Source organism: Vigna umbellata, chromosome 3, assembly GCF_029865625.1.
Source record: "Vigna umbellata cultivar VRB3 chromosome 3, Vumbellata_1.0, whole genome shotgun sequence".
In the NCBI taxonomy this organism is placed as follows: Eukaryota; Viridiplantae; Streptophyta; class Magnoliopsida; order Fabales; family Fabaceae; genus Vigna; species Vigna umbellata.
Window position 1 is genome coordinate 3,227,644 of NC_142167.1, and position 25,819 is coordinate 3,253,462.

Here is a 25,819-nt window from a genome sequence, read left to right on the forward strand (position 1 = left end):
AACTAAGATAGGAAGAGTGGGAGTAGAAGAAAATATGTTAGCAATATATGTAGAAACGATGAATTGTAAGATCATGACACTATCTTTTATTTACTTGGGACTGAACAGGAGGTAATCTTAGAAGCTACAAAATGTGGAAAAGGCAGTAAAAAGGTCAGGAAGTGACTAACTAGATAGAAGGCAAAATACATCTCCTTTGTAGGAAATGTATGTTATCATTATTAGCCAAACTGAAGGTTCACAATTAACGAGAATAATGGAAAACACAATGTTGCTATACTCATGCAATGAAGATGGTATGTGATGCTCCAAAAATATGTCTTTACATCATAAGAAGTATCTAATAGTTGAAACACAAAAACGAATATAAAGAGATATTTTGTGGTGATAGTATCTTTTAAGAGGATGTTATGTTTTATTATATTATGTTTAGCTCTTTGGTACATATCTGTATATTTTTTCTTTTCATTAGAAAATGTTCATACAATGAACTTAGTTTTTTTTAGAAGGCTATTGTGCAATTTGTTGCAGGTTTTGATTAATGTTATATACCTTAGAGTTTGTTTTAGGAACTTTTAGAAGATATGAACTTTGTGTTTAAGTAAAAAGATTAAAACTACTCTCTGTTAATTTTAATTTTTGTTAATAAAAAAAAACAAACTTATTATTCTTTTGGATCTTCTTACTCCCGTGGGTTTTAATTTTAAGACACATTTTAGATCTTCTAACGTTATTTTATTTCTATTAAATATTATGATTTATTTATATTTTGTATACATACAGTGTTCTTAAAATTTAATTGAATTAACTATTTTTGTTAATTTGTGACTGCAAGGAGTATGTTTACCCTTCATGTTTCAACTTTCTCTTAATTATCTATCTTCCCCGAATTTGCTGTAGAATATGAAGCAGAACTTCAGAAGTTTACAGCAACGAATTACTAAGTTGAAGCAATTTCAATTCAAGCATAATCCGAAACCTAGTGACTCCATAAATAGAGTTGTTAGAGACAGCAAACTTTTGATTCAGTGCAACAAACAGATAGCAGAGAATGGAAGAAATGGCAACGTTAATGAGGCAGAATTGGTATTCCACATGATGCCCGTGAAGAACACTGCTTCTTGGACTGCCATGCTCACTGTCTACGCCCAAAATGGCCAAATAGAAAACGCCCGCAAAGCGTTCGATCAAACGCCTCAACGATCTACGGTCTCATATAACGCAATGATATCGGCTTATATTCGCAATGGTTGCAACGTGGCCAAAGCTTATGAGCTGTTTTTAGTGTTGTCTGAACGCAACTTGGTCTCATATGCTGCCATGATCACGGGTTTTGTGAAGGCAGGGAAGTTCCACATGGCTGAGGAACTGTACCTTCAGGCTCCACATGAGTTCCGGGACCCTGCTTGCTCAAATGCGTTGATAAATGGATATTTGAAGGCAGGTGAAGTGAATGAGGCGTTGCAGGTTTTTGAGAACATGGTTGAGAGGGATGTGGTTTCTTGGAGTGCCATGGTTGATGGGTTGTGCAGGGATGGGAGGGTTGCAGCTGCCAGGGAGCTGTTTGACAGGATGCCTGAAAGGAACGTGGTTTCTTGGAGTGCAATGATAGATGGGTACATGGGGAAAGGTTTCTTTCAAGAGGGTTTTTCCTTGTTTACGGATATGAGGAGGGAAGGTCTGGTTGATGTTAATTCCACCACAGTGACTATCATGTTTAAAGCGTGCGGGAATTATTGTAGAATGCCAGAGGGCATGCAGATACATGGGTTGGTTTCACGCTTGGGATTTGAGTTGGAAAGTGTTTTGAGTAACTCCATGATTACTATGTATTGCATGTTTGGTTGCACAGACATGGCAGACAAAGTATTTTGTATATTGAGCGACAAAGATATAATTACTTGGAATTCTTTAATTTCTGGATACGTTCATAACAATGAAGTGGAAGCTGCGTATAGGGTTTTCGAGAGTATGCCAGAGAAAAACTTGATCTCTTGGACAACCATGATCACAGGGTTTACTAAAAGTGGAAGAATTGGAAATGCCATACAGCTTTTTAATATGTTGCCAGTGAAGGATGATTTTGTTTGGACGACTATTATATCTGGGTTTGTAAATAATAAGGAGTATGAGGAAGCTTTGCATTGGTATGCTCGGATGATTTGGGAATGCAGGCCAAATCCTTTAACTATTAGTAGTGTCCTCGCAGCTTCAGCTGCTTTGGTGGCGTTAAATGAAGGGCTACAGATTCATACCTGTATTCTGAAAATGAACCTAGAGTATCATTTGTCTGTACAAAACTCTCTTATATCATTTTACTCCAAGTGTGGGAATGTGATTGATGCCCACAGGATTTTCTTAGATGTCATTGAACCAAATGTCATCTCTTATAACTCAATCATCAATGGGTTTGGACAAAATGGTTTTGGCAAAGAGGCTCTCGGTATCTATAGAAAAATGCAGAGTGAAGGTCATGAAGCCAACCATGTTACTTTCCTTGCTGTTCTTTCAGCCTGTACTCATGCAGGATTAGTTGAAGAGGGATGGAACTTATTTAACTCCATGAAATCACGTTATGGAATTGATCCAGAAGCTGATCATTATGCTTGCATTGTCGATCTCCTTGGCCGTGCAGGTTTGCTTGATGAAGCTGTTGATCTAATCCGTTCAATGCCATTTAAGCCCCATTCTGGGGTTTGGGGGGCTATTCTTGGTGCAAGCAATACTTACCTCCGTCTCGACCTTGCTAAGCTTGCAGCTCAACACATTACTGAGCTGGAGCCTAAAAATGCAACTCCTTATGTGGTATTATCTAACATGTATTCTGCTTCTGGGGAAAAGATTGACAGTGATTTAGTAAGAAAGACCAAAAACTTTAAAGGAATAAAAAAAAATCCAGGTTGTAGTTGGATTACAATGAAAGATAAGGTTCATCTGTTTCTTGCAGGGGATCAATCACATGATAATATTGAAGAAATGAAAGCCACAATACTGACCATGGATAGGGAAATGCAGTGGTTGTGTCATTGTCGGTGCTGACTGACAGTCTTCGTTTCTTTCTTTTATGAACATTACTTCTTTGTTGGTGCATCGTCATCATTGTGTAGCCGAGCTGGCTTCATTTTCAACCAAAGATTCTTGGATGCACCTGTTGTAATGACGTCTAAGAAAAAGATCATTAGCGCACTCAACACACTACTTAATGTGTGCGTTTCAGCATTCTTGATCATCAATTCCTCAAACCTCAACTACTGTATGGATAAGTACTGACCACGTAAGTGTTAGAGTTGGTCAAAGTTTAAAATGTGTTTGGTTAGGGAATATAATATCAATTATTTTTTCTGATTTTTATTTTATCATAAAAATTGTTTAGGGTTTAGTGAGATAACCAGGAATGTGAAATTCTGAAATGTGCTTGAAATAGTTGAAATTGAGGGATTTCATTGGTGTTGGAGTCCTGGTGATACTCAGGGCATGTTTTAAATGGCCAGTGGGGACTATACATGTTTAATTGTTTATAATTTTGTCAAGAATTTTGTGTATATTATTGTTTATTGATTTGATTACGTATTAAAGAGATTTGATTACTTGTATAAAAAAGAGTATGAAGCTTAGTTTAAAGTGGTTTCTCGTATAATTTTACCTGTAAAATATTTCTTTGATCTTTGTTTGCGGCCTCTCCAACGATTCATTTATATATGCATGCACGTATATATGTATTTATGTCTGAACTGAGAATGCTTTCTAGTGTGTTGTATCAATTTACAGTTCACCTTCGTGGTAACAAAGGTTTTTCTGTTTTGACAAAACTTTGTTGTTTTCCTATGATGTTTAACTGTAACCCTCTACTCATAATAAGACGAGGGCACTGGTTTGCCGTGCTATATACTTTTTACAGTTAAAATAACTTTTGAAGTATGAAGTCAGTTCTTAGGTAGAATATGCATGTTGACAATTTTAAACATTGCATTGCATCTAATTCTACTCTTTCCCCTTTTTCTTGAACTGACAAAGCAACTGTTTTAATCGAAGCTTCATTTATGCCATGATCTTCTGTGGTTACAAGTTTTGGCAGCTACTAAGTACTGTGATAACTATTTGCAGGTGCAACTTTTTATAAATATTCAATTAGGCTATACTTGTAATCCTCTGGAGTAGGATTCATTCAAGTGACGCTGAGTAAAGATGAGAAATGCCAATACTACTATATTGGAATTAAGGTCTTTTCTTTTCTACTTCCACACTCACACCCGAGAGTCCTGAAAGCAATCAGATAATATAACGTTATATCCTGAACTTTACTGTTTATTCTATTCCATTGTTTCGTATATTATATACTTTGATTATATACAGGAACATATAATTCAGTGTTCTTTTAAACCAAATCTGTGGTGGCTTGTTATTATTAATATTATTTTTAGTGGAGGAAGAGATGAATAATTTATTGGTATTGTTCCCGTAGATTGGGTACTGCTTGGAAGACTTGGAGTACAACCTACTTCAAGCAAAGGACTGAAAAAATATGCTTCCTCTGACAAGTTGACTTTCCCAACGGCTGTTGTGCAAAGAAGAAAGAGAAAGAACGAGTATCAAGGCTATAAGCTTAATCTAACGGACAAATATTCATTAAACTTATAAATAGAAGATATCTTAAGAAGAAAACCAAGAAGATAGCTTAAAAGGATAACATAGTGAAGAAAAACTTATAAATATTCATTCTGAGAAGCAAAAGAGAAAGATCTCAAGAAAAAGAAGATATTTGAGCTGAAGAGAAGAGAAGAGAAGAGAAAAAGAGAAAGAGATACTCTCGCACTTCATTGTCATATTGCTTACTGTTGTTGTAAGAGAGAAAGGGAGAATATCTGCGAGTGTTTAGACTGTATTGCATTGTAATCAAATCCTCTCTACGAGATATATAGTTTTAACAGCTTGTAAGCAATCATTGATTACAATTCTGAAGAGAATTAAAATACTTATAACTGAACTCTGTTTGAGTTAAGGAATCTTGACAAGGTTGCTAAGTAGCAAGAGTGGTTCGAATACTCAAAGGAAATACCGGCTAAGGTTGCTGAGTATCAAGAGTGGTTCTAATACTCAAAGGCCTAAATATAGGAAGCAAATTACTAATTAAGATATAAAAATGTATTATCATATAATAATCTGGATTCTATTTATATTATCATAAATATCATATTTTTTTGATTTCGTGAGTGTTAATATTTCATACAAATGTCATACTTAGATTTCTTGTTTACTAATATATTTTGGGTTAGGTATGTATATAACCTTTGAGCTCAAAAGCTAATAACTTTTGCACGTGAACCAAGTTATTAAATGAACGAGCTAATATGTTGCTTTTAGCTTTATACTTAGTTTTATATGTTAATTTTATCTCTTAGGACAAGTTGTATGTAACCTTTAGCTCATAGTCAAAGTGTACTTGGGCTCTTATATTGTCATGCTTTAAAACACTTAATTTATACTCATATTTTTTTAGTAAGTTGATAATCAGTTACTCATAAGGTATTTGTAGTGTTTTTCAAGTGAGTTTAAGGTCGGACGTTCATAAGATATTTGAAGTATTTTTTCAAGTATGTCAATGGTTGGACACTCAAAAGATACTTGGAATATTTTCCATGTAGGTTCATGGTTGGACACTCATGCTTGAATGTATAATAAAAGCTAAATGTTTGAGGTATTTATGATGCCAGAGGCCTCATCCTGTGTTATATCGAGCTCGACAGTGTGTTCTTTGGGATATTTTTTATGCCACAGACCTTATCCTGCACATCTTGTATAAAATCCATCTAGTCAATATCTCATATTTTCATGGTTCGAGCTTGCCTTGCATCAAACAATTATCAGTAAAAAAATCCAATTTTGACTTGTTGATCATCTATGTAATAATTGTCACATTTTATTTCTCTTTTGAGAAACCGTTTGCTTGTGTGATTGACATTATTCACCAAATCTTATTTCTTAGAACATCAATTACTATATTATTAATTGAATAATTATAAACCAAATACTATTTCTTAGAATATCTTTTAAATAAAATATATCCTCTAAAATCATAAATAACAAATCATTTTATCTATTTACTTAAAATATTTAACCATATTTATATATTTTTCTAAATATTAAAATTTTTAGGATCTCACATTTCCCCACAAAAAACTAATCCCCAAAATTGTAAATGAAAAAAAAAAATCTTCTTCTTATATTTTTCTTTAAAAACACTTAAGAGAAACACTAAAAATGTTATAGTTAAACAAACACAACAACATATTCATATTCAAAGAGACATTGCACAATAAAAGCACAATAAGCTCACTTCCCACGTAACACTGAGACCTAACTACTCTATACCAAAATGTAACAATGTAGAACTCCAATTTTATTTTCGCTTCCTAAAATATATCATTAACACAAATTACATGATTTAAAATAACTTCATTCCTATTTTATTGAAAATCTTCAAGAAAAAATTGTTTTATAAACAAACTTCATGAAACGGAAAAAACATAAGACTAATATTATCCCAAATGTCTCTCGATATTGACCATTCTATCTAGTGTTGTGCATCTTTCTCAACACCAATACTATTATTTGCTTATGTAAAAATACAATCATTGTAAAGGGAAACCACAAAACAGAAAGGGTAAGCCAACGTAAACAATAACAATAGTTTTCACCACATTATAAGTTTAAATATATTTTTCAATAAAAATCATAAACTCAAACCACACGTCATACAAAGACGAGCCTATAACTCGTTAGAAGGAGACTATTTACCCCATATTACGTGAGAGAAAAAAGAAGAAATGATACAACTATTTAACCACTCAAGATAACCACTCAAGACATGTGAACTCCAAAATTGCTAAAAGTAGTTGTTAGAACAATTATAGGAGTACATGGTTGATCAAATTTCAAATTCAAAATCTTGTAACTGTCTAAGTAAGGATAAAAAGATATAAATAGGTTTATTTTGTATTTTACAATGATAATAAATTGTGGAACAATACATACATAGTGAGAAATTCCGCAAACAGAAAAATGATTAATCTAGTATATATTAGTTGTTGCAATTTGGGTCACCACTCTCAAGTTTAATTTACAAGTTCTTTTACTTCCCTTTGTTAATTTATTTTTCTCCACGTTACTCTTTGTTCTTTACATTTCATTGTAATTGTCATTCGTACATTTTTTTTAATTCACCACTTCAGTCTGTGCACTTCAGCCATTGTATCTATGCTTCCACTGTTTTGTTGCTAAAACCAAAAAAGAAACTAGAAGACAGATTGTATGAGTGCACCATGTATGAAATTCTAATCGAAGTGCAAGTGAAAGCAAGATTGAATTCCTTGGACGTTTGGATACGATTAATTCACAACATAAACAACTTTTACATTAAATTACTCTTATGTGTAGAGGGTAAAAGAACAGTACCCTAATTAGATTGTAGAGAATTTGTTCTCAAATTTGTACCATCTGAAGACTCTTACTCTATAGGTTTGGTAATGGTAGAAGTAGCTCCTTCCCTTCTTAAATTTCTCCTTATACTTCCATAAGGTGAATGATTTCTTGTAGAAACTTGTTCTCTTTAGTTGTTCCATTAGATCTGATTAGTCTATCATCAAATTGGTAATAAAGATGATCACCTAGGCATTGGGTTTCAACCCACACCTTCTACTTAAAACCTTAAGATAATTTGTTTGTGAGGTTTTTTCTGTATATATTGCTTACCTTGCTCATTTTCATTCAGACTCTTGACTCTTCAGAGTTGCAACTTGAAGTTTCTGACATTTCAAACAGTGCTCATGATTAGATGTCCCAATATAAAGACATTCTGTCATGGAAACTCACTCTCTCCAAGACTTTCAAAATTATAATATTGATAAGAACAGCAGAAACTACATTGTTAGGATGGTGACCTTAATACCTCGCTGGAAAGGTAATAAAACTTCAACCAAATGTCATGCAATTTTAAATTTTAACTTTCAGTGTTTATGTTAATTAATCAAGAGAGAAGCTATCATTTGCTCACTTTAGAGACCTAAGGTATTTTTGTGTGTTCTTTGTAATACCCTTGCAATTTTTTTAATGTTTATATTTTTTTTTTGTCATTTTAATAAGCTGTGATGCTTTCCATTTAAATTTTGAATTGTGTTATACAACAAATCATACAATAATTTATACACAGCAATATTTTTCTCTCTTGTTCCCTTTTTTCTCCCCTTGTAAAATTTGTTGTGCAAATAACATTTGTCTCACATGTGACATTCAGTGAGCCTTGATTATAGAACAATTTGCATGAAGCAAACAAGATTACTATAGTGGGGTGGATTACAATATCGCTAGCAAAAAGTTCTGGCCACTTTTTTCTTTGATGAATTAAGTATTTTTAAATTTCATGCACTTTACTTTCTTAAGCATTAAGAAATTTGTTATGGGAAAACATGTCACGTTACAGGACCCAGTATAATGTTATATATTCAGAATTAACAACGTAGTTGTGACCATGCAATAAGTCTTCACAGTTTGGTAAAGAAAGCAGTGAGTGAGGAACACGTGTCTTTGTTTATGTTTTTTCCCTCCTTCTCTTCTTAGAGGGAAAGAATGCTACAGCCAAAACAAAAACAGCTCCAAAAGCAAAAGCAAAAGAAGGCATTAAGCTTTGCAATCAGTGCACAAAGCAAAGCGCACATACTCCCTCTAAAGCTAAAACAAAATCAGAAACAGCTCCAAAAGAAAAAGTAAAAGAATGCATTCAACTTTCCAATTAGTCCACAAAGCAAAGTGCACCAAAGCTTACCTCACTAAGCAAACACTATGGAGAAGATTCAACATATATACCATGCATGCGTGTCATCACCCTTTTGCTGGTTTCTTAGTTCAGAGCAATGTCAGAGATTGTGCCCGCAGAACCCATTGAAGGCATCTATTTCGAGCGAGGAGAGACATCAACAGCATCAGCATCGACATCTGAGGCACCCCATGTCACTTTGGCCATTACCAATGGCAGCAACAACCAGGAATATGCTCCAGAACCCTTTGACAGTGAAAGGTTGCCAACAGTTTTTGCTTCTGAAATTCAAAGGTTCCTTCGAGTGGCCAACTTGCTTGGAAAGGAGGAGCCTCGTGTTGCATATCTTTGTGAGTTTGTCTGGGTCTCTTCGTTGGTTTCTCTTTCTTCATCTGTTTGTTGGTTCTGTGAAATTCAGGTTCTTCTGAAATTGGTGCATAATTGGAGGTCCTGCAACTGATTTTCTTTTCTGAAATGTATGAACTTGGATTGACAATGTTTTTATACTTAAAAAACACAATTCTTTGTTTTATCTCCATGAAAAACTTATTCATTTTTAAAACATAATGATGTGATTGTAATCCCTCTCTAGAGTCTATAGGAGGAAAAGTGTCAACTTTAGGAGCTGAACTTTGGTATTTGAAAAATACAGAGACAGGAACATTTAATTTTAGAAGCTGTGAATTAAAATAAGCACCAGTGATATTCTAAGTGGCCAACACATATTTAACCTTTGAATTTATACTTTTTTATTTGATTTTATATCTTGGGATGTCTAGATTGAAGAATTATTATGTAAAGGAGAGTGCATAAAGTGGGATTTTTAATCTCCTTTGAAAGAAGTGATGATTGGTTACTGGGACAAAGTGTCTAGGACTAGAAGGCCACAGCCACAGAAACTACAATTGTCAGTGGTTGTTGTGTAAGTTAAATTTGGTGTTACATAATGGTGATGATTTAATCAATTTTCCACTGATATGTATTTTTACTAACTGTGGTTATATTTAACCAAGTAAATATAAGTTTGAAACTGCACTAACAGCGCAAAGTATCTATCCAATTTAAATACCTTAATCTCAATCCAGAAACTGCACTAAAAGCGCAAATTATCTCAATAAAAGCTTACACACCAAATAAGGAGAGGAGAATTATCCGTACTGTTCAATTTCCTGATATTGTTATCTTGTTTAAATCATTCTACAATTGGTAAACAGTTGTACCATGGGCAGTGCAATTTTTAGGTGTTGGATTTCACTTTGATTGTAAGCCATAAAGCCACGAAGGCTTTCAACTAGAATTTTATATATTTCTGTGTTGTAGGTAGTCTTTTACTTGACCAAAATGAGATTCTCCGTTGATGATCATCAATATATGCATTTCACATTGTCCCAGTAAACCAAATTTTGCAGGCCGTGTTCATGCCTTTGTGATTGCACACAACTTGGACAAAAATTCTAGTGGAAGGGGTGTTAGACAATTCAAAACTTCACTACTTCACAGACTTGAACAGGTAAACAAGAATGCTGAAACTCACTTTCAAGAGTAATTTTCCTGCATTGACGAACTCCTTTTCAATTTTTATCCATTTCAATGTGAATATGAATTCAACGGATTTTATTGCCTAATATCACAAGTCTACAACAAGATCGAGTGTAGCAGTAAATGAATTTAAAAGTAAGAATGGTCTCTGTTTCAGAAAGAAAAAAAAGCCACTAAAATTTTAAGTCGTGATCTGTTTGAGCTTTGGTGTTGTGACTTATCTACATACGTAAGAAAATCATGAGATAAAAAGTTTTCAGTTAGTCTCTATCTATATTTTCTCTATCAGAAACATCTATAGTATTTCTACCGTAATGGTAAAAGATTAATACTTGATGCATGGTTTTGCTTATAAGGTTAGGGAAGTTAAGCATTGCCTGTTCTTTTGTCAATTGTGACATACAGGATGAGCACGCTACAAAAAAGAGGGGAACAAGTGATATTCGTGAACTTAAGAGTGTTTACCGTGCCTACAGGGATTATTATATCAGACATGATAAAGCATTCGATCTAGAACAAAGGTAACTAAGCATGCTTAAACTTTTAATTACCTCATTTTCCTATTTAAATTTTTTTTTGCAAACACCTTAACTTAAACCAACTCATATGATGATATATTCAAACAGTCGAAGACAGAAATTGATAAATGCACGAGATATTGCTTCTGTTCTGTTTGAGGTGCTAAAGACAGTCACAGATCCAGCTGCTTCTCAGGTGATCTTCCCTTTCCTAGTAATTTTCATGATCTGCTTAGTCAGAAATAAGCATAATATAAATTTACCATGGATTTCTTTTCCATAGAGTTTCTCACATATTCTAATATAGGCACTTATTCAAGGAAATGCAATCCATAGAAAAACTGAATTTAACATTCTTCCACTTGAGCAAGGAGGCATTCAGCATGCCATTATGCAGCAACCTGAGGTCTGTCATTTCTTGAATGATTCACATTTTCTCATTTCATTCGTGTCTTATGTCCAAGCAACAGAAGAGTCAATTGCAAGATGATGGACTGAGTTTTGAACTAACAAAATTGACACAGATTAAGGCTGCCATTACAGTTATTCGCAACGTTCGTGGTTTACCCCCAGCCCAAGATTTCAAGAAGCACGGAGCCTTTGTGGATCTATTTGATTTTCTTCAGCATTGTTTTGGATTTCAGGTCACTTTTCCTAGTTAAATTGGAATAAAAGAATTCCTTTTCACTTCTGTATTATTTTGATTGTTGCATAAAAAATGAAATTACTCCCCATTTTGTTCAGTTTTGTTGAGGACCTCATATAGTAATGTATGATCATCATTGCTCTTTCTAGTCTTTCATTATTTTTCACTCTATATGTGTGCTTGACTTTAGGAAGCCAATGTTTCCAACCAAAGGGAACATCTTATTCTACTCCTATCCAACATGCAGACTCGTCAAACTCACAACCAGACATCTGTTTTGAAGGTGCATTTGCTTTTGAACATGTATGTTTTATTTTACTTTATGATAATGACAATATAAGCTATATCATCCTTTTTATAAATCAGTTAGGGGAAGGAGGTGTGGATGAACTGATGAGAAAGTTTTTCAAAAACTATACCAACTGGTGTAAGTTTTTAGAGAGGAAAAGCAATATCCGGTATGTTTATTGATGTAATTCTGTTGTAACTAATTTCAATATTTTATACTGTATTTGTTCTTCTGATATAATATAGGGTGTTACCTTTCTCTTTTTCTCTGAATCTGGATTATGATGATAGTGATGATTTGTCATTTTGTTGAACATTCTTCATTCTTCAAGCTTTCTACTGTTTTATTTGTTTAATTTGAACCATAATTTGTTTTGTTTCTACATTATTTCTGTTTTCCGAAATTCTGTTTTACGTGTTGCTTGTATTGCAGTTTACCTTTTGTGAAACAGGAAGCCCAGCAATATAAAATTTTGTACATTGGGCTTTACCTGCTCATATGGGGGGAGGCAGCTAATTTGCGATTCATGCCCGAATGTCTCTGCTATATTTTTCATCATGTACGTTGAAACTCAACAAATTTATATTTTCCTTTCCTAAAAAAGTGTTAGACTTCACAAGTTTCTATTGGTTTATGGAAATATCTTTTGCTTTTGTGTGATACTACATGAGCAAAGGGTGTGCAACGAAATTTAGTTCATAGAAATCTTAGTAACTTTATAGCTTTGTTATTCTTTTATCACAGAAAACTGAGTTGGCATTCATGATGAAGTTATATAATGCACTCATGAACACAACTATTTTCTTCACTGATTGAAATTTCTAACAATCTCACATCATATGATTATTCTCTAATTTATTTTGGTCCTTCTTTTGTGAGTTCTGAAGATGGCATATGAATTGCACGGTATTTTAAGTGGTGCTATTAGCTTAACGACATGGGAAAAGGTCATGCCTGCATATGGAGGAGAACCAGAGTCTTTCCTTAACAATGTTGTCACACCAATATACACTGTCATAAGAAAGGTACCATCTGATATCTAATCTATTCCTTCTTTGGGTTTGGATCCTCTTCTTCAATATAACTAATTTATTTTCAATAAAAAGGAAGTACACAATAGCAATGGAGGGGCAGCTGATCATTCTATATGGAGAAACTATGATGATCTGAATGAGTATTTCTGGTCAGCATTACATTTAGACTAAGATTTCTCCAGTTGTTTTCATTTTCCTTTCATTCCATATCATCAGTTCCTTACTGTTGTTCGATATATGCAGGTCTCCTGATTGTTTCAAAATTGGTTGGCCCATGCGTCTAGATCATGACTTTTTCTTTGTGAAACTTAGAACTAAACCAAAAGCAGATGTCAAGAATGATCCTAATAGGTCACCTGGTAAAACAAAAGGAAAGAAAAAGAGAGAAAAGAGGGATGAAGAAGAACCAGAGGTGATTCTGAGATTATCAAATGCATTATACTTCAGATTTTGTATTTAGTGATTTTGAACCATTAAACTAAAGCTATATGAAATTTCAAATGACATCTGAATTTTATGTTTCTTCATCATATGTTGTTACTCATCATTATATATATATATATATATATATATATATATATATATATATATATATATATATATATATATATATATATATATATATATACAGTACTCACAACTTGGGGCTCGTATAGACATATCATAGATACTTCTGCTTATTTACTTTTGAATGAAGTGAAATTTGCTTCAGAAATTCTATCTCAAGTGACTTCTTAGTTAAGTTAGTCTAACTCCAATGATGTTTCCTTTTCTTGAACTATCATATAAGACAGTGGTTATTTTTCTCTGGCATGACCAAAAGTCTATATAGCTCTGGCTTCAAAGATGGTTGTCTATCTTGTTCCATACATTGGTTTAACCTTCTAACCTATGAATAAAAATTCCATACCATTATTTAATTCGGAGGATGATTCAAAATCTTTATGTTTATCAATAAAGATGTTGGACTTCCATTACATCCTATTTCCTTTGGAGTCATGTGCTAGAGGAAGTTCATTCATTGTTTCTATTACCAAAAAGATAGGTAGGGATATTTTTTTTTAATTTATAGCCATATAATGTATTGGTAAAAGAAATGCTTTTGGTACAACTAAACACTAAGCCAGGGTTCAAGAATAAAGTTGCTTAAGCATTGTGACCTCTAGGTCACACAGGTTGAAATCTTGAAACAGCCTCTTTGCATGTGAGGGTAAGGCGGTTGTGTACATCTACCATAGAGTTAGATACAACTACCAAGAATTGAGTCTTTTGAACTCCCATTTGACAAATTAAATGTTAACCCAGTTATTCAATTTCTCTTGTAAGACAATACCATTCTATACTGAATAATATACCGGTTTTTATTTGTTTCCCTTGCATAGGATAAAACAGAGGAAATCCATGAACCACAATGGCTGGGGAAGACTAATTTTGTTGAGATTCGTTCATTCTGGCAAATTTTTAGAAGCTTTGATAGAATGTGGAGCTTTTATATTCTATCCCTTCAGGTTTACTCAAAATCCAGTGCTGATAATATACAAATTTCAGCCACTTATAATATATAATCTTGAAATTTGACTTGTGTTGGTTCTCAGGCCATAATAATCATGGCTTGTCATGACTTGGGATCTCCACTACAGTTGTTTGATGCAATAGTATTCGAGGATATAATTAGCATCTTCATCACCTCTTCAGCTCTAAAATTTATTCAAGGTATGGTTCTCTTTTATATCATTAATTGGCATTGGAGTTTGTTTAATGGGATGAAACATATAGAAGTAAACTTGCTACTACGGTATCAATGTTACTACGGCACCTCAAGGATGCATTCAAAAATACTTAACAGAAGTAAAATTATTATAATTTTTCAAGACAAAATTACAAACCTTCTCCTATAAGACTTATTAAGCTATGGTGATAACTCTCAAATTAACTCTTCACACTCTTATAGAAGTTTCCTACTTTTACCTTTTTCATTATGATGGAAAGGATCAAAATAAGTCATTTTAAAAGCTTAAAGGACTACAATGAAAATTTTAGAAGTTAAGGGACCAAATTCAACATAGAAAATAAGTTGAAGGACCAAAAGTATAGTTTAGCCTTTTGTTTTTCAATTTTCCTAATAACATTCTTGAAATTATATATGGACAGTGTGCCCCTTGTTCTTCGTCTCATATAATCATGAAAATAAAGTTTCCATGTTTTTGTCACAGCAATTTTAGACATTGCCCTTTTGTGGAAAGCAAGACATACGATGGAATATTCTCAAAAGGTGAAACTAGTGATGAAGCTGGTCTTAGCAATTATATGGACTATTGTCCTTCCTGTATGCTATGCTAATTCGAGAAGAAAATATACTTGCTATTCCACCAAGTATGGAAGTTTGATTGAGGAATGGTGCTTTACTTCCTATATGGTTGCAGCGGCAATATACCTGACAACTAATGCAGTTGAAGTTGTGTTATTTTTTGTCCCTGCTGTTGCCAAGTATATTGAGGTCTCTAATTACAAGATATGCAGACTTTTGTCTTGGTGGACTCAGGTAAACTCGTCTTATATGTTACTATATTTTCCAACAGCATGTTAAATTTGCAGAATTGCTAGACCAATTTGCGATTTAGTGAACTTCTGATACAATTACACTCCAGATCTTAATAATCATTTCAGTCTCTACTTTTGTCTGTTTCTTGTTTTAATAAGTTCATGTACCCAAAAACGCGATTTTTTTAAACATCATTTTAGTAATATCACCACTCTACATACATAATCTTTTAGAGCAATGAATTTTTTATTCTTTCTGTTCCTTCATTGGGAAGGACTACATCTGTTTGATGTGTTCATTTTCCATCACCCCTCAGTCAGCTCAAGAATTCACGAGTATAAATTATTTTCCAGTGATTATATGTGCATGTAAATTGACTGCAATGTTCATTCATTTCATACATGTTGTAACTTGAGTGTCACCATTTGTTTATCATACAGCCTAGAATCTATGTTGGTCGAGGGATGCAAGAAGACCAGGTTTCAGTTTTAAAGTACATTACCTTGCTGGCTTGTTCTGATTATTTACATTTAGTTACTTTGGTATATCTATCTTAATTTATATTTTATATAAATACGTTGACTTTCTTTTCCAATACAGGTACACACTATTCTGGATATTGGTGTTATCGTGTAAATTTTTGTTTAGCTACAGCTTTGAGGTGATAATAACAGAACACGATTATGCGATCACATGAATTTGGTTTTATTATTTAGCAACTTACTCTTAGTGACTAATGCAATATCAATGCATGCAGATAAAACCACTCATAGCACCTACAAGACAGATTATGAAAATTGGGGTACATTATGAATGGCATGAGCTTTTTCCAAAAGGTATGTACATTTCTAATTGTTTTCATTGCACAAGGGATCAGTTAATGTTTCTGATAACAGTTTGGATGTGTTGCAGTCAAGAGCAATGCTGGTGCAATTGTAGCTGTATGGAGCCCTGTAGTAATTGTGAGTTGGAATCACTGCTCTGACACGTAGACTTCTTTGCTTTTAACTTCAAATCATCAGTTTAAAACTTACCTTTGGTGGAAAACATGTTCTACTGATTGAAGTATAAATCTTTGTCGATGTACTGCTCCATCAGTCATTATATGTTTAGATAAAATTCCTTCAAGTAATGATTCTCTCGTTTAAGAAAACCGTATTGATGAATTGTTAACAACGTTTTTGTTTATTAAAGGTATATTTTATGGACACACAAATTTGGTATTCTGTTTTCTGTACAATAATTGGTGGACTTTATGGCATTTTGCATCACCTTGGTGAGGTAAGCACTGCTTTTTATTTGCTTGTTTCTTTCTTTTCCGACAGAGTCGAAATGGTCATCTTATATTTCTTATTTGAAAATAGATAAGAACACTCGGAATGCTGAGAAGTAGATTTGACTCCTTACCTTCAGCATTCAACGTCTGTCTGATCCCACCATCTTCCAAACGTGGTAAAAAGAAACGGAAAGGTCTCCTCAGCAATATATTTCAGAAGGTGTGTTCTAAATTAGCAATCTTAGGATAAGATTATTTCGGTGTATCTGTTCTCTTACGTTGACCACTAATTTTTGTTGCAGTTACCGGATGAAAAAAATGCCACTGCCAAATTTGTTGTAGTATGGAATCAAATAGTAAATCAACTACGTCTTGAAGATTTGATCAGTAACAGGTGTTGTTTGTTGTAACTTTCCTGCACTGCTATGTCTTATTCAGGCACCTGACGATGAATTGTTATCAACAGAGAGATGGATTTGATGATGATGCCTGTGTCTTCTGAATTGTTTTCTTCCAAGGTTCGTTGGCCTGTTTTCCTCCTGGCAAATAAGGTAATGTACTTTTAACCAAAATAGTATGAGATTACAGTTGTAGAATTAGTACTGTACATCTTCTTATTCATTAATGAACTCCTGTTGTATATATTCTAGTTTTCTACAGCTTTGACCATTGCTAAAGATTTTGAGGGAAAGGAAGAGATTCTAGTGAAGAAAATCACAAAAGACAAATACATGTTTTATGCTGTAAGAGAGTGTTATCAGTCTCTAAAATATGTTCTTGAAATTCTGGTTGAGGGTAGCATGGAGAAAAGGTAAAAAGAAATAGAATGTTTATCTGGATTTCAATCTTCCTTATTGAACTCCTGCAGTTTTCTGTTTAATCTGATCCTATTTATGGATATATAGGATCATATGTGATATACTAAGCGAAATTGAAAAGAGTATCCAAGAAACAACTCTTCTACAGAACTTTAACATGAAAGTTATCCCAGCCCTACATGCTAAAGTTGTTGAGCTAGCTGAATTTCTGGTAATTGTTTCCTAGACCTAAACTAAAGGTTAAGTATGTTAACAAATTTGCATGATCGGTAACTTTGAGTCCTAGTAACACTGATATAAATTCCATAAGATGGAAGGAGAAAAAGACAATCAGCACAAAGTTGTGAAAGCCCTGCTAGATATATTTGAATTGGTGGCAAATGATATGATGGTTGATTCCAGGTATTGTTGCTTAACAATCTGTTGTCCTTTAATATTTTACTATGATTCAGCTTCTAATTACTTACTAAATCTGTACAGAATATTGGATATGCTCCACTTTCCCGAACAAAATGAGTGTGGCTTTGTCTATTTTAGAAATGATGATCAACTATTTGACACCGTGGAAATGAATAGGGATTTTTATCCATTTTCCAATGAGAATTCTATCCAATTTCCATTGCCAGAAAATGGTCCTATGATGGAAAAGGTGATCCTTATTACCCCTATGACGTTTTCTTGACATTCTCTTTTCATCAGGGACTACTTATTATACTCACTGCTTCACATAAAAATACTGGCACACATACATAGTAATGAGAAAGAAATAACCTCTTGTTATGCTGATATAATCAACCTGTTCATGCCAGATCAAGCGTTTTCATTTGTTGCTTACGGTCAAAGAAACAGCAATGGATGTGCCTGCAAACTTAGATGCTCGAAGACGCATATCATTCTTTGCTACTTCCCTGTTCACAGATATGCCTGATGCTCCAAAAGTTCACAATATGATGCCATTCTGGTAATTACATATGTCCAGCATTGCATTTCCTTCTATAGGTTGACAATAAATTGTACATTATGTTCTTGTAGCGAAATTCATAACACTTCTCCCATAATATTTAATCTGACCCACACCGACTTTATTATCAAACATTCATCAATCATAAAAGACAGTAATGAAAATTTCTTTATTCGGTGACAGGCACATCAAACTAAGAAACAACCCTTTCAGAGATAAATAAATAACATAATGACTTAAAAACTAGTAAAAAAGGATTGGGAAAATTGTTATAGTTCTGTAGTTCAATAACAAAACCATCTGATACATAACGTGATTGGCAGTGTTATAACTCCACATTACATTGAGGACATTAATTTTTCGGTTAAGGAGCTTGGTTCAGATAAAGAGGAGGACTCCATCATCTTCTACATGCAAAAGATATATCCAGGTTCTTTACATATGAAATTATCTGTATCTTAAACATTCTATTTGAATTCATCTCATAGATTGTTACCACAATTTCAATAGATGAATGGACAAATTTTTTGGAACGCATGGGTTGTGAAAACCGACGAAGTTTAGAAGATGAACACAAAGTAGAAGATCTTCGACTGTGGGCTTCATTCCGTGGCCAGACGCTAAGCAGAACAGGTTCAGTTTTCTTGCCATTTTCGTTTGGATATTCATTCAATTATAAGTCATTCTGTGATCATTGCAATCTTATTTTTAACAGTTAGAGGAATGATGTACTACAGAGAAGCCTTAAAATTACAAGCATTTCTTGACATGGCTGAAGAAGAAGGTCTGTGACCAAGTATAAGTAACATTATACATCAGTATTTAGCTATAGTGGAAAGAAATGTAGGGAAAAAAAATCAACATAATAAAATAATTTCATGACTGTTTCTGTTGAAGCAGATATTCTTGAGGGTTATGAGACTGCTGAAAGAGGTAACCGTGCATTGTTTGCTCGTCTAGAAGCACTAGCAGACATGAAATACACCTATGTTATTTCCTGTCAATCATTTGCATCACAAAAGGCTATGAATGATCCACGTTATCAAGATATGATCGACTTGATGACAAGGTAACCTTTTTCAAGCAAAGAGAAAGATGACTTTCATCTTGCTGTGAAATAAGCAGACAATAAACCTTGCGTGTGTTACCTGCAGGTATCCATCTCTTCGTGTTGCCTATGTTGAGGAAAAGGAAGAGATAGTGCAGGGTAGGCCTCACAAAGTATATTCATCTAAACTGGTTAAAGTTGTGAATGGTTTTGAACAGGTATTTTTTCTACAACGTGACTAACCACAATCACATTGCTTGAAATAGACCTCTTCATAAAAAATAAAAACTTAAAACGAATCCCTCAATTTATATGTTGGAAGCTAATGTTCGTATATTCACTTCATTTTTCATTGAAGCAATTGTCATCAAAACTCATAACATTTGAGTCATGGATTGTCCCAATACAAGTCATGTTCAGTATTTCATGGATGTTTGCTTTGTTTGTTGCCATAAAAGTCTTAGTAGCCTTTTACTTTTATTGTGCTTGCTCTTTTTCTTATAGTTTCCTGAGCCCAAAATCTTGTAATTTAATAACATTAGTGATGCCAAGCATTATTCATGATTTCATTTTAGTATATTTCAAACCCAAAGAAAAACTAAGGAGTTCTGCTAAAAGCATTACAGTAAATTCGAAAGTATTGAAAAATATTTGGTAAAAACTCACATTGCTTAGATTCCATGTGGGAGGATCAAATGTAACTAAGGCAAATTCCAAACTATATGTACCAATATTATTCTTAGAGAAGATAAATTGTTACCCTTTACAAAAAAACACTACAATATTTTCAGTGATAAGATTGAGAGAATGAGATTGGAGTGAACATCCTCCTCACAGTTTATTTTAGCAAACTTTGATGTCATAACAAGAGTACAACTACCCTAAAAGTGCAATTTTATAAGGCCAAGGCTCAAAACTAGTATATTTCTTTAAAGTTAAACTCAGAAATATTTTATCAAATCAGATAATTTTTTTGATACAGTTCAAATCTTTAATTTTATTATTACACATATAAGCCATGTAACAATTCAGATGCATCATTATTGACATGATAAAACTGTTGGTTCTTTTATAGACAATATATCAGATTAAACTACCAGGGACACCGCATCTTGGAGAAGGGAAGCCTGAAAACCAAAACAATGCAATAATATTCACTCGTGGTGAAGCACTCCAAACAATTGATATGAACCAAGTAGGCCAAATTTTTGTTTACTTTCTAACAAATTAACTATTTTCTATCATTATATTATAAAACTTGTTCATTTCAATGTTCTCACGAGTATCTGATTTTCCAGGATAATTACTTGGAAGAAGCTCTGAAGATGAGAAACCTTCTCCAAGAATTTCTTCGGCGCCAAGGAAGGCGTCCTCCTACAATACTTGGCTTAAGGGAACACATTTTCACAGGAAGGTCAGTCCTCTGTATCTCATACATAATAAGGGAAATTCAACAAGGTTCCTTTCATTAGAAAAATATACATATTCACATTATGCACAATGTTGATCACATGTTCCTAGAATGCATAAACATGGGTGGTCCTAAGTATAAGACAGCATTTCATGATACCATAATATGAGAACTTATAAAATCAAATGTCTCCAGAATAAAATATAAACGGGTTGCCAGAGGATAATTTGAAACCAAATGTCTTATTTTACACTCACATTTTGTTCTACTTGCTTTTTCCCCTTACCCATAAATGTCTTTTGCATTAATATTAGTAAGTTAATCAATATACTAATAGGATTTGTCTGTGTTTTAACTTCAGTGTGTCTTCTCTGGCTTGGTTCATGTCATATCAAGAGACTAGCTTTGTCACTATTGGTCAAAGGCTTCTGGCTAATCCTCTCAGGTAAATAAATATAAAACGTTCTTTAAAAAATGAGAGCATCTAAAAGTATTTCTTACAACATTTCTTTATTAAAAAAAAATTATTTGAATATGAACTCCAAAAATGTGAGTTCCTTAAAATTGAAAAGTTACTTATATAAGGAACTTTTTTAGGGAACTCATATTTGTATATCCTATATGAAAATAATGTTTTAAATATAAAACCCTTATAAGAGCTCTCTCGTTAGAGATACTCTAAAATAGGAAAAGTTCATTTAAGTGTCCAAGTAATCTACCAAACATACAATAATTTGAAATTGATGATTTTATATACTTGATTTGTTTTTATAGTTATATACACATGCAGTAGTAATTTTTGTACTTGTGATGCAAGGCAAGCAAAAATTTGGCGTTTTGCAATCAAGAGTGATTTTTTTTTACTTCATAATACTCAATGAAAGTTTTTCAAGGACGATTTCATACTCTAGTTTCTCTTTAATAAACTAAAGGATATCCTTATTTTCTTAAAGTGGTATACCTGTATCAGTAAAGTAGAATTTTCTTGCATGTATAAATATGTGAAATATGATAAATCATTTTGCCTCATTCTGCTTTTCCTTTTTGTTCTGTTCAGGTCTCAAAAGGCTCTAACTCCTCTAATTACTACTTTCATCTCATCACATCACCAAATTTTTTAATCATGTTTTTTAAACTCTTATCTCACTCAGGGTGCGGTTCCACTATGGCCATCCAGATGTATTTGATAGGATTTTTCATATCACAAGAGGAGGAATAAGCAAAGCATCTAAAACAATTAACTTGAGTGAGGATGTTTTTGCTGGTAGGAATTGATGAGTTCAAAACTATATTCTGACAAAATATTGTTCTTAATAATGGAGACAAGTGAAAATGTGTTTTTGTCATGCAGGATTTAATTCAACATTAAGACGAGGATGTATTTCCTATCATGAATACTTGCAAATTGGCAAAGGTCGTGATGTAGCTCTTAACCAAATCTCAAAATTTGAAGCTAAGGTAGCAAATGGAAACTGTGAGCAAACTATAAGCCGTGACATATTCCGCCTTGGTAGGCAATTCGATTTTTTCCGGATGCTGTCGTGCTATTTCACAACAATTGGATTTTACTTCAGCAGCTTGGTAATTTCATTGAACCATCAAATTCATTTTACACTCTTTTAATTCAAACATAATGTTCACATATCCTATTATTGTTTATCTATTTCACCTTTCTCTACAAGCCATGAAGTATTGGAATTCATAACAAGTCATTATGTTGGGAATCCAAGTATGAGTCCAAGTTCCACATTAGATAGAAATGAGAAAGTAGAACATTATATAAAGGTGAAAGACTCATTAACCCATTGCCTTAAGGTTTTGGGTAAAGAGTGGTGTCAATCCCTTATATGTTTGGGCTCATATATCATTAGTGTTTGTGTCTCTCCGGTGAACCAACACATTCTTTATAAAGCAAAAAATTTAAGCTCACTAAGGCTAATGCATGCAAATGTGGTTTTGTATATGATAGTTTGGGGGGAAGGGTCTAGCATTACAGCTTAGATAAAAACAAAGTATCACACTAAGAAATAATTGATAGGACATTTCCGAAATTCTAAACTAGCATCCGCTTGTCTGATGCTTTATATATAGCAAATGACAGTGCCATCTGGTTTGACTAATCTAAATTTTTATTGTATAACTCCACAGATTTCAGTGATAGGAATCTATGTATTTCTCTACGGACAGCTATACCTGGTGCTTAGTGGGTTGGAAAGAGCACTTATCGTTGAGGCTCGACTCAAGAATGTGCAATCCTTAGAAACAGCTCTTGCCTCCCAGTCATTCATACAACTTGGACTTCTGACAGGCTTGCCAATGGTGATGGAAATAGGACTTGAGAAAGGTTTCCTGACAGCTTTAAAGGACTTTGTACTCATGCAATTGCAGTTGGCTGCTGTTTTCTTCACTTTTGCCCTTGGAACAAAAACACATTACTATGGACGAACGCTTTTGCATGGGGGAGCAAAGTACAGACCAACTGGACGTAAAGTTGTGTTCCATGCTAGCTTCACTGAGAACTATAGATTGTATTCAAGAAGCCACTTTGTTAAGGCATTTGAGTTGTTGCTGCTGTTGATTGTTTATAACATGTTCAGGAGGTCCTACCAAAGTAACATGGCATATGTGTTGATAACATATGCCATTTGGTTCATGTCTCTAACTTGGTTATGTGCACCTTTTCTTTTTAACCCTGCTGGGTTCAGTTGGACCAAGACGGTAGATGACTGGAAAGAGTGGAATAAATGGATCAGACAACAGGGTGGTATAGGAATTCAACAAGACAAAAGTTGGCATTCTTGGTGGTATGATGAGCAAACTCATCTTCGTTGGTCAGGTCTTGCTTCTAGGATTACTGAAATATTGCTTTCTCTCCGTTTTTTCATCTATCAGTATGGTCTGGTCTATCATCTAGACATCTCTCAGCATAGCAAGAACTTTCTGGTTTATGTCCTTTCATGGATTGTGATTGTTGCAATTTTCCTCTTGGTGAAGGTAACTTCTTCATTGCCTCTCCCTTACTCTATTAAGAAATGTAGTAAGCAAAATCCTCCAAATTGTACAATTGCATGTTAATAACATAAATTAAACATCCATGCAGGCCGTTAACATGGGAAGGAAACTACTCAGTGCTAACTATCAGCTTGGATTCAGACTTTTCAAAGCATTCTTGTTCCTGGCTGTTCTTGCCCTCATCTTTACTCTTTCTATTATATGTGAATTGTCATTGATGGACCTTTTCGTTTGCTGTCTAGCATTCATGCCAACTGCATGGGGATTGATACTGGTAATAATCTTAAGTAACTTGCTTGAGCTAAACTGTCACATTTTCAATTTGCTGGCAGGCAAAACTTAAATGCAGTCACATAAACTTTCCGATTAGAATTGGAGTTTCATCTGGATAATCCACGAGCAAAAAAACAACTTTATGAAACATAAATTCTGATTGACCAACGATCTAAACCTACCTAACAAATTATGTATAAGTTTGTCCTTGATCGATGCACTGTTTTCCCTGGACTTAAGACCATGAAATGTTTTTTGTTGGTTCAGATTGCTCAAGCTGTAAGGCCAAAGATAGAGCACACGGGGCTGTGGGACTTCACACGTGCACTTGCTAGAGAATTTGATTATGGAATGGGGATAGTTCTTTTCGGACCAATAGCTATTTTGGCATGGCTACCAATCATTAAAGCCTTCCATGCTCGTTTTCTTTTCAATGAGGCATTCAAAAGGCACTTGCAAATTCAACCAATTCTATCCGGAAAAAAGAAGAAGCACAGGACTTGACCATGATTCTTGTAATTGTTTGTGTACAGTCAAAGATTAATTCTTGATATTCTATAGGAAGATTTTAGGAACTAGGTAATGATTACAGCATGTATAGCTGCTTCATATCAGTACACACTCACTAATGTACAAAAAGGGTACTATTGTTTCTCAATGTGTAGTTGAATAAGTTAAAGAAAAGGGAATTAAAAAAAAGTATCTGTTTCTATTAGATGCGATGGGCTTGGTCTATCCTTTGTATTTTCTTATTGGTTTAATCACTCCACTCACTTGTCTCCATTTTTTTTCAAAATCGCAAATTGGTTGATTGATGCAATCCGACCATTTCCATTAGTAATGTACTATTACCGTTAAAGAGGGTCATGATTTTTTTTCTTAAATATTTTTTTAATTTTAATATAAAAAAATTGTCACATGTCAAAATTACATTATGTCACGTGGCAATGACAATGTGATGTGGTATGAGACGATCATGTCATGTGCCATTGTCTTAATTTCAATTTGATTCTTTTATTTTTATTTTGTCTCAATTCAGTTTTGATTTTTTTAAACTTAAACAACTTTGTCTCTTTTCAAATTGAAACAAAATTTGATTTTTATATAGATATTATACAAATAGTGAAACTTGGGAACTTACTCATTCTAGCAAATATATTGTTGGTCGTAGGTATACTTTTGCTATCAAAGTTGGTCCTGACGGTACTATTGATCATCTCAAAGCTCACTTCATAACCAAAGTGATGACGAACCCCTCGGCCATGACCAAGTACATACATGAGAATATACTTAATCTAGGAAGGTAGGCCCAAACACTTATCCTCTTGGGCCATCAATAGGTTTTAGGCTTAATAATATATGGTTTTCTTTTGGGAATGGGCCAAGTAATCTAAAGTTTTCTTTAGGTCATGTGTTTAGGCTTTAGGTTTATAATGTAGGGTTTTGGGCCTTGAGGAGACACATAAGTTCAGGGTTTTTACTCTAGCTTGGTGTGGAAGCCTCTTAAAAGAGTGGTCTCCTTATGCGCACATGAGATGATGAGAGAGATCATGCCATATGGAAAATATTTTAGAAGCTTGTGGTCTTATGGGTAGAATGATCTCTTTTTTTTTAAGACACCTCTAGAGTTTCTTAGTTTATAA

At 33.8% G+C, this 25,819-nt stretch overlaps 2 protein-coding genes across 4 annotated transcripts; both read left to right on the forward strand.

The window, feature by feature from the left end:
* Nucleotides 1-786: 786 nt before the first annotated feature.
* On the forward strand, nt 787-5,112 carry LOC124844756 (Tetratricopeptide repeat (TPR)-like superfamily protein). Of its 2 annotated transcripts, XM_088108726.1 has the most exons (3): nt 787-3,274; nt 4,105-4,220; nt 4,463-5,112. In XM_088108726.1, the coding sequence occupies exon 1, from the start codon at nt 904-906 to the stop codon at nt 3,037-3,039; it is 2,136 nt and encodes a 711-aa protein (XP_087964852.1). In that variant the 5' UTR covers nt 787-903; the 3' UTR covers nt 3,040-3,274; nt 4,105-4,220; nt 4,463-5,112. The 2 variants fall into 2 exon arrangements, with proteins under 2 accessions (XP_087964852.1, XP_087964851.1); XM_088108725.1 differs by lacking the exon at nt 4,463-5,112 and having other exon boundaries at nt 4,105-4,385.
* Nucleotides 5,113-8,671: 3,559 nt separating this feature from the next.
* On the forward strand, nt 8,672-24,891 carry GSL04 (glucan synthase-like 4). Of its 2 annotated transcripts, none has more exons than XR_007029396.2 (41): nt 8,672-9,159; nt 10,219-10,319; nt 10,754-10,869; nt 10,975-11,062; nt 11,174-11,272; nt 11,391-11,510; nt 11,703-11,795; nt 11,879-11,970; nt 12,234-12,360; nt 12,689-12,826; nt 12,908-12,984; nt 13,079-13,247; nt 14,218-14,343; nt 14,431-14,548; nt 15,049-15,377; nt 15,818-15,870; nt 15,978-16,038; nt 16,135-16,213; nt 16,290-16,339; nt 16,572-16,658; nt 16,742-16,873; nt 16,956-17,047; nt 17,120-17,204; nt 17,304-17,464; nt 17,559-17,682; nt 17,782-17,873; nt 17,952-18,120; nt 18,281-18,432; nt 18,756-18,862; nt 18,943-19,065; nt 19,148-19,216; nt 19,333-19,501; nt 19,587-19,698; nt 20,556-20,675; nt 20,779-20,894; nt 21,253-21,336; nt 22,043-22,155; nt 22,243-22,472; nt 23,040-23,695; nt 23,784-23,885; nt 23,992-24,130. XR_007029396.2 is itself a non-coding variant. In XM_047321802.2 (41 exons), the coding sequence occupies exons 1-41, from the start codon at nt 8,907-8,909 to the stop codon at nt 24,678-24,680; spliced, it is 5,895 nt and encodes a 1,964-aa protein (XP_047177758.1). In that variant the 5' UTR covers nt 8,685-8,906; the 3' UTR covers nt 24,681-24,891. The 2 variants fall into 2 exon arrangements, 1 of the variants encoding a protein (XP_047177758.1); XM_047321802.2 differs by adding an exon at nt 24,444-24,891 and having other exon boundaries at nt 8,685-9,159; nt 23,040-23,885; nt 23,992-24,177.
* Nucleotides 24,892-25,819: the final 928 nt, after the last annotated feature.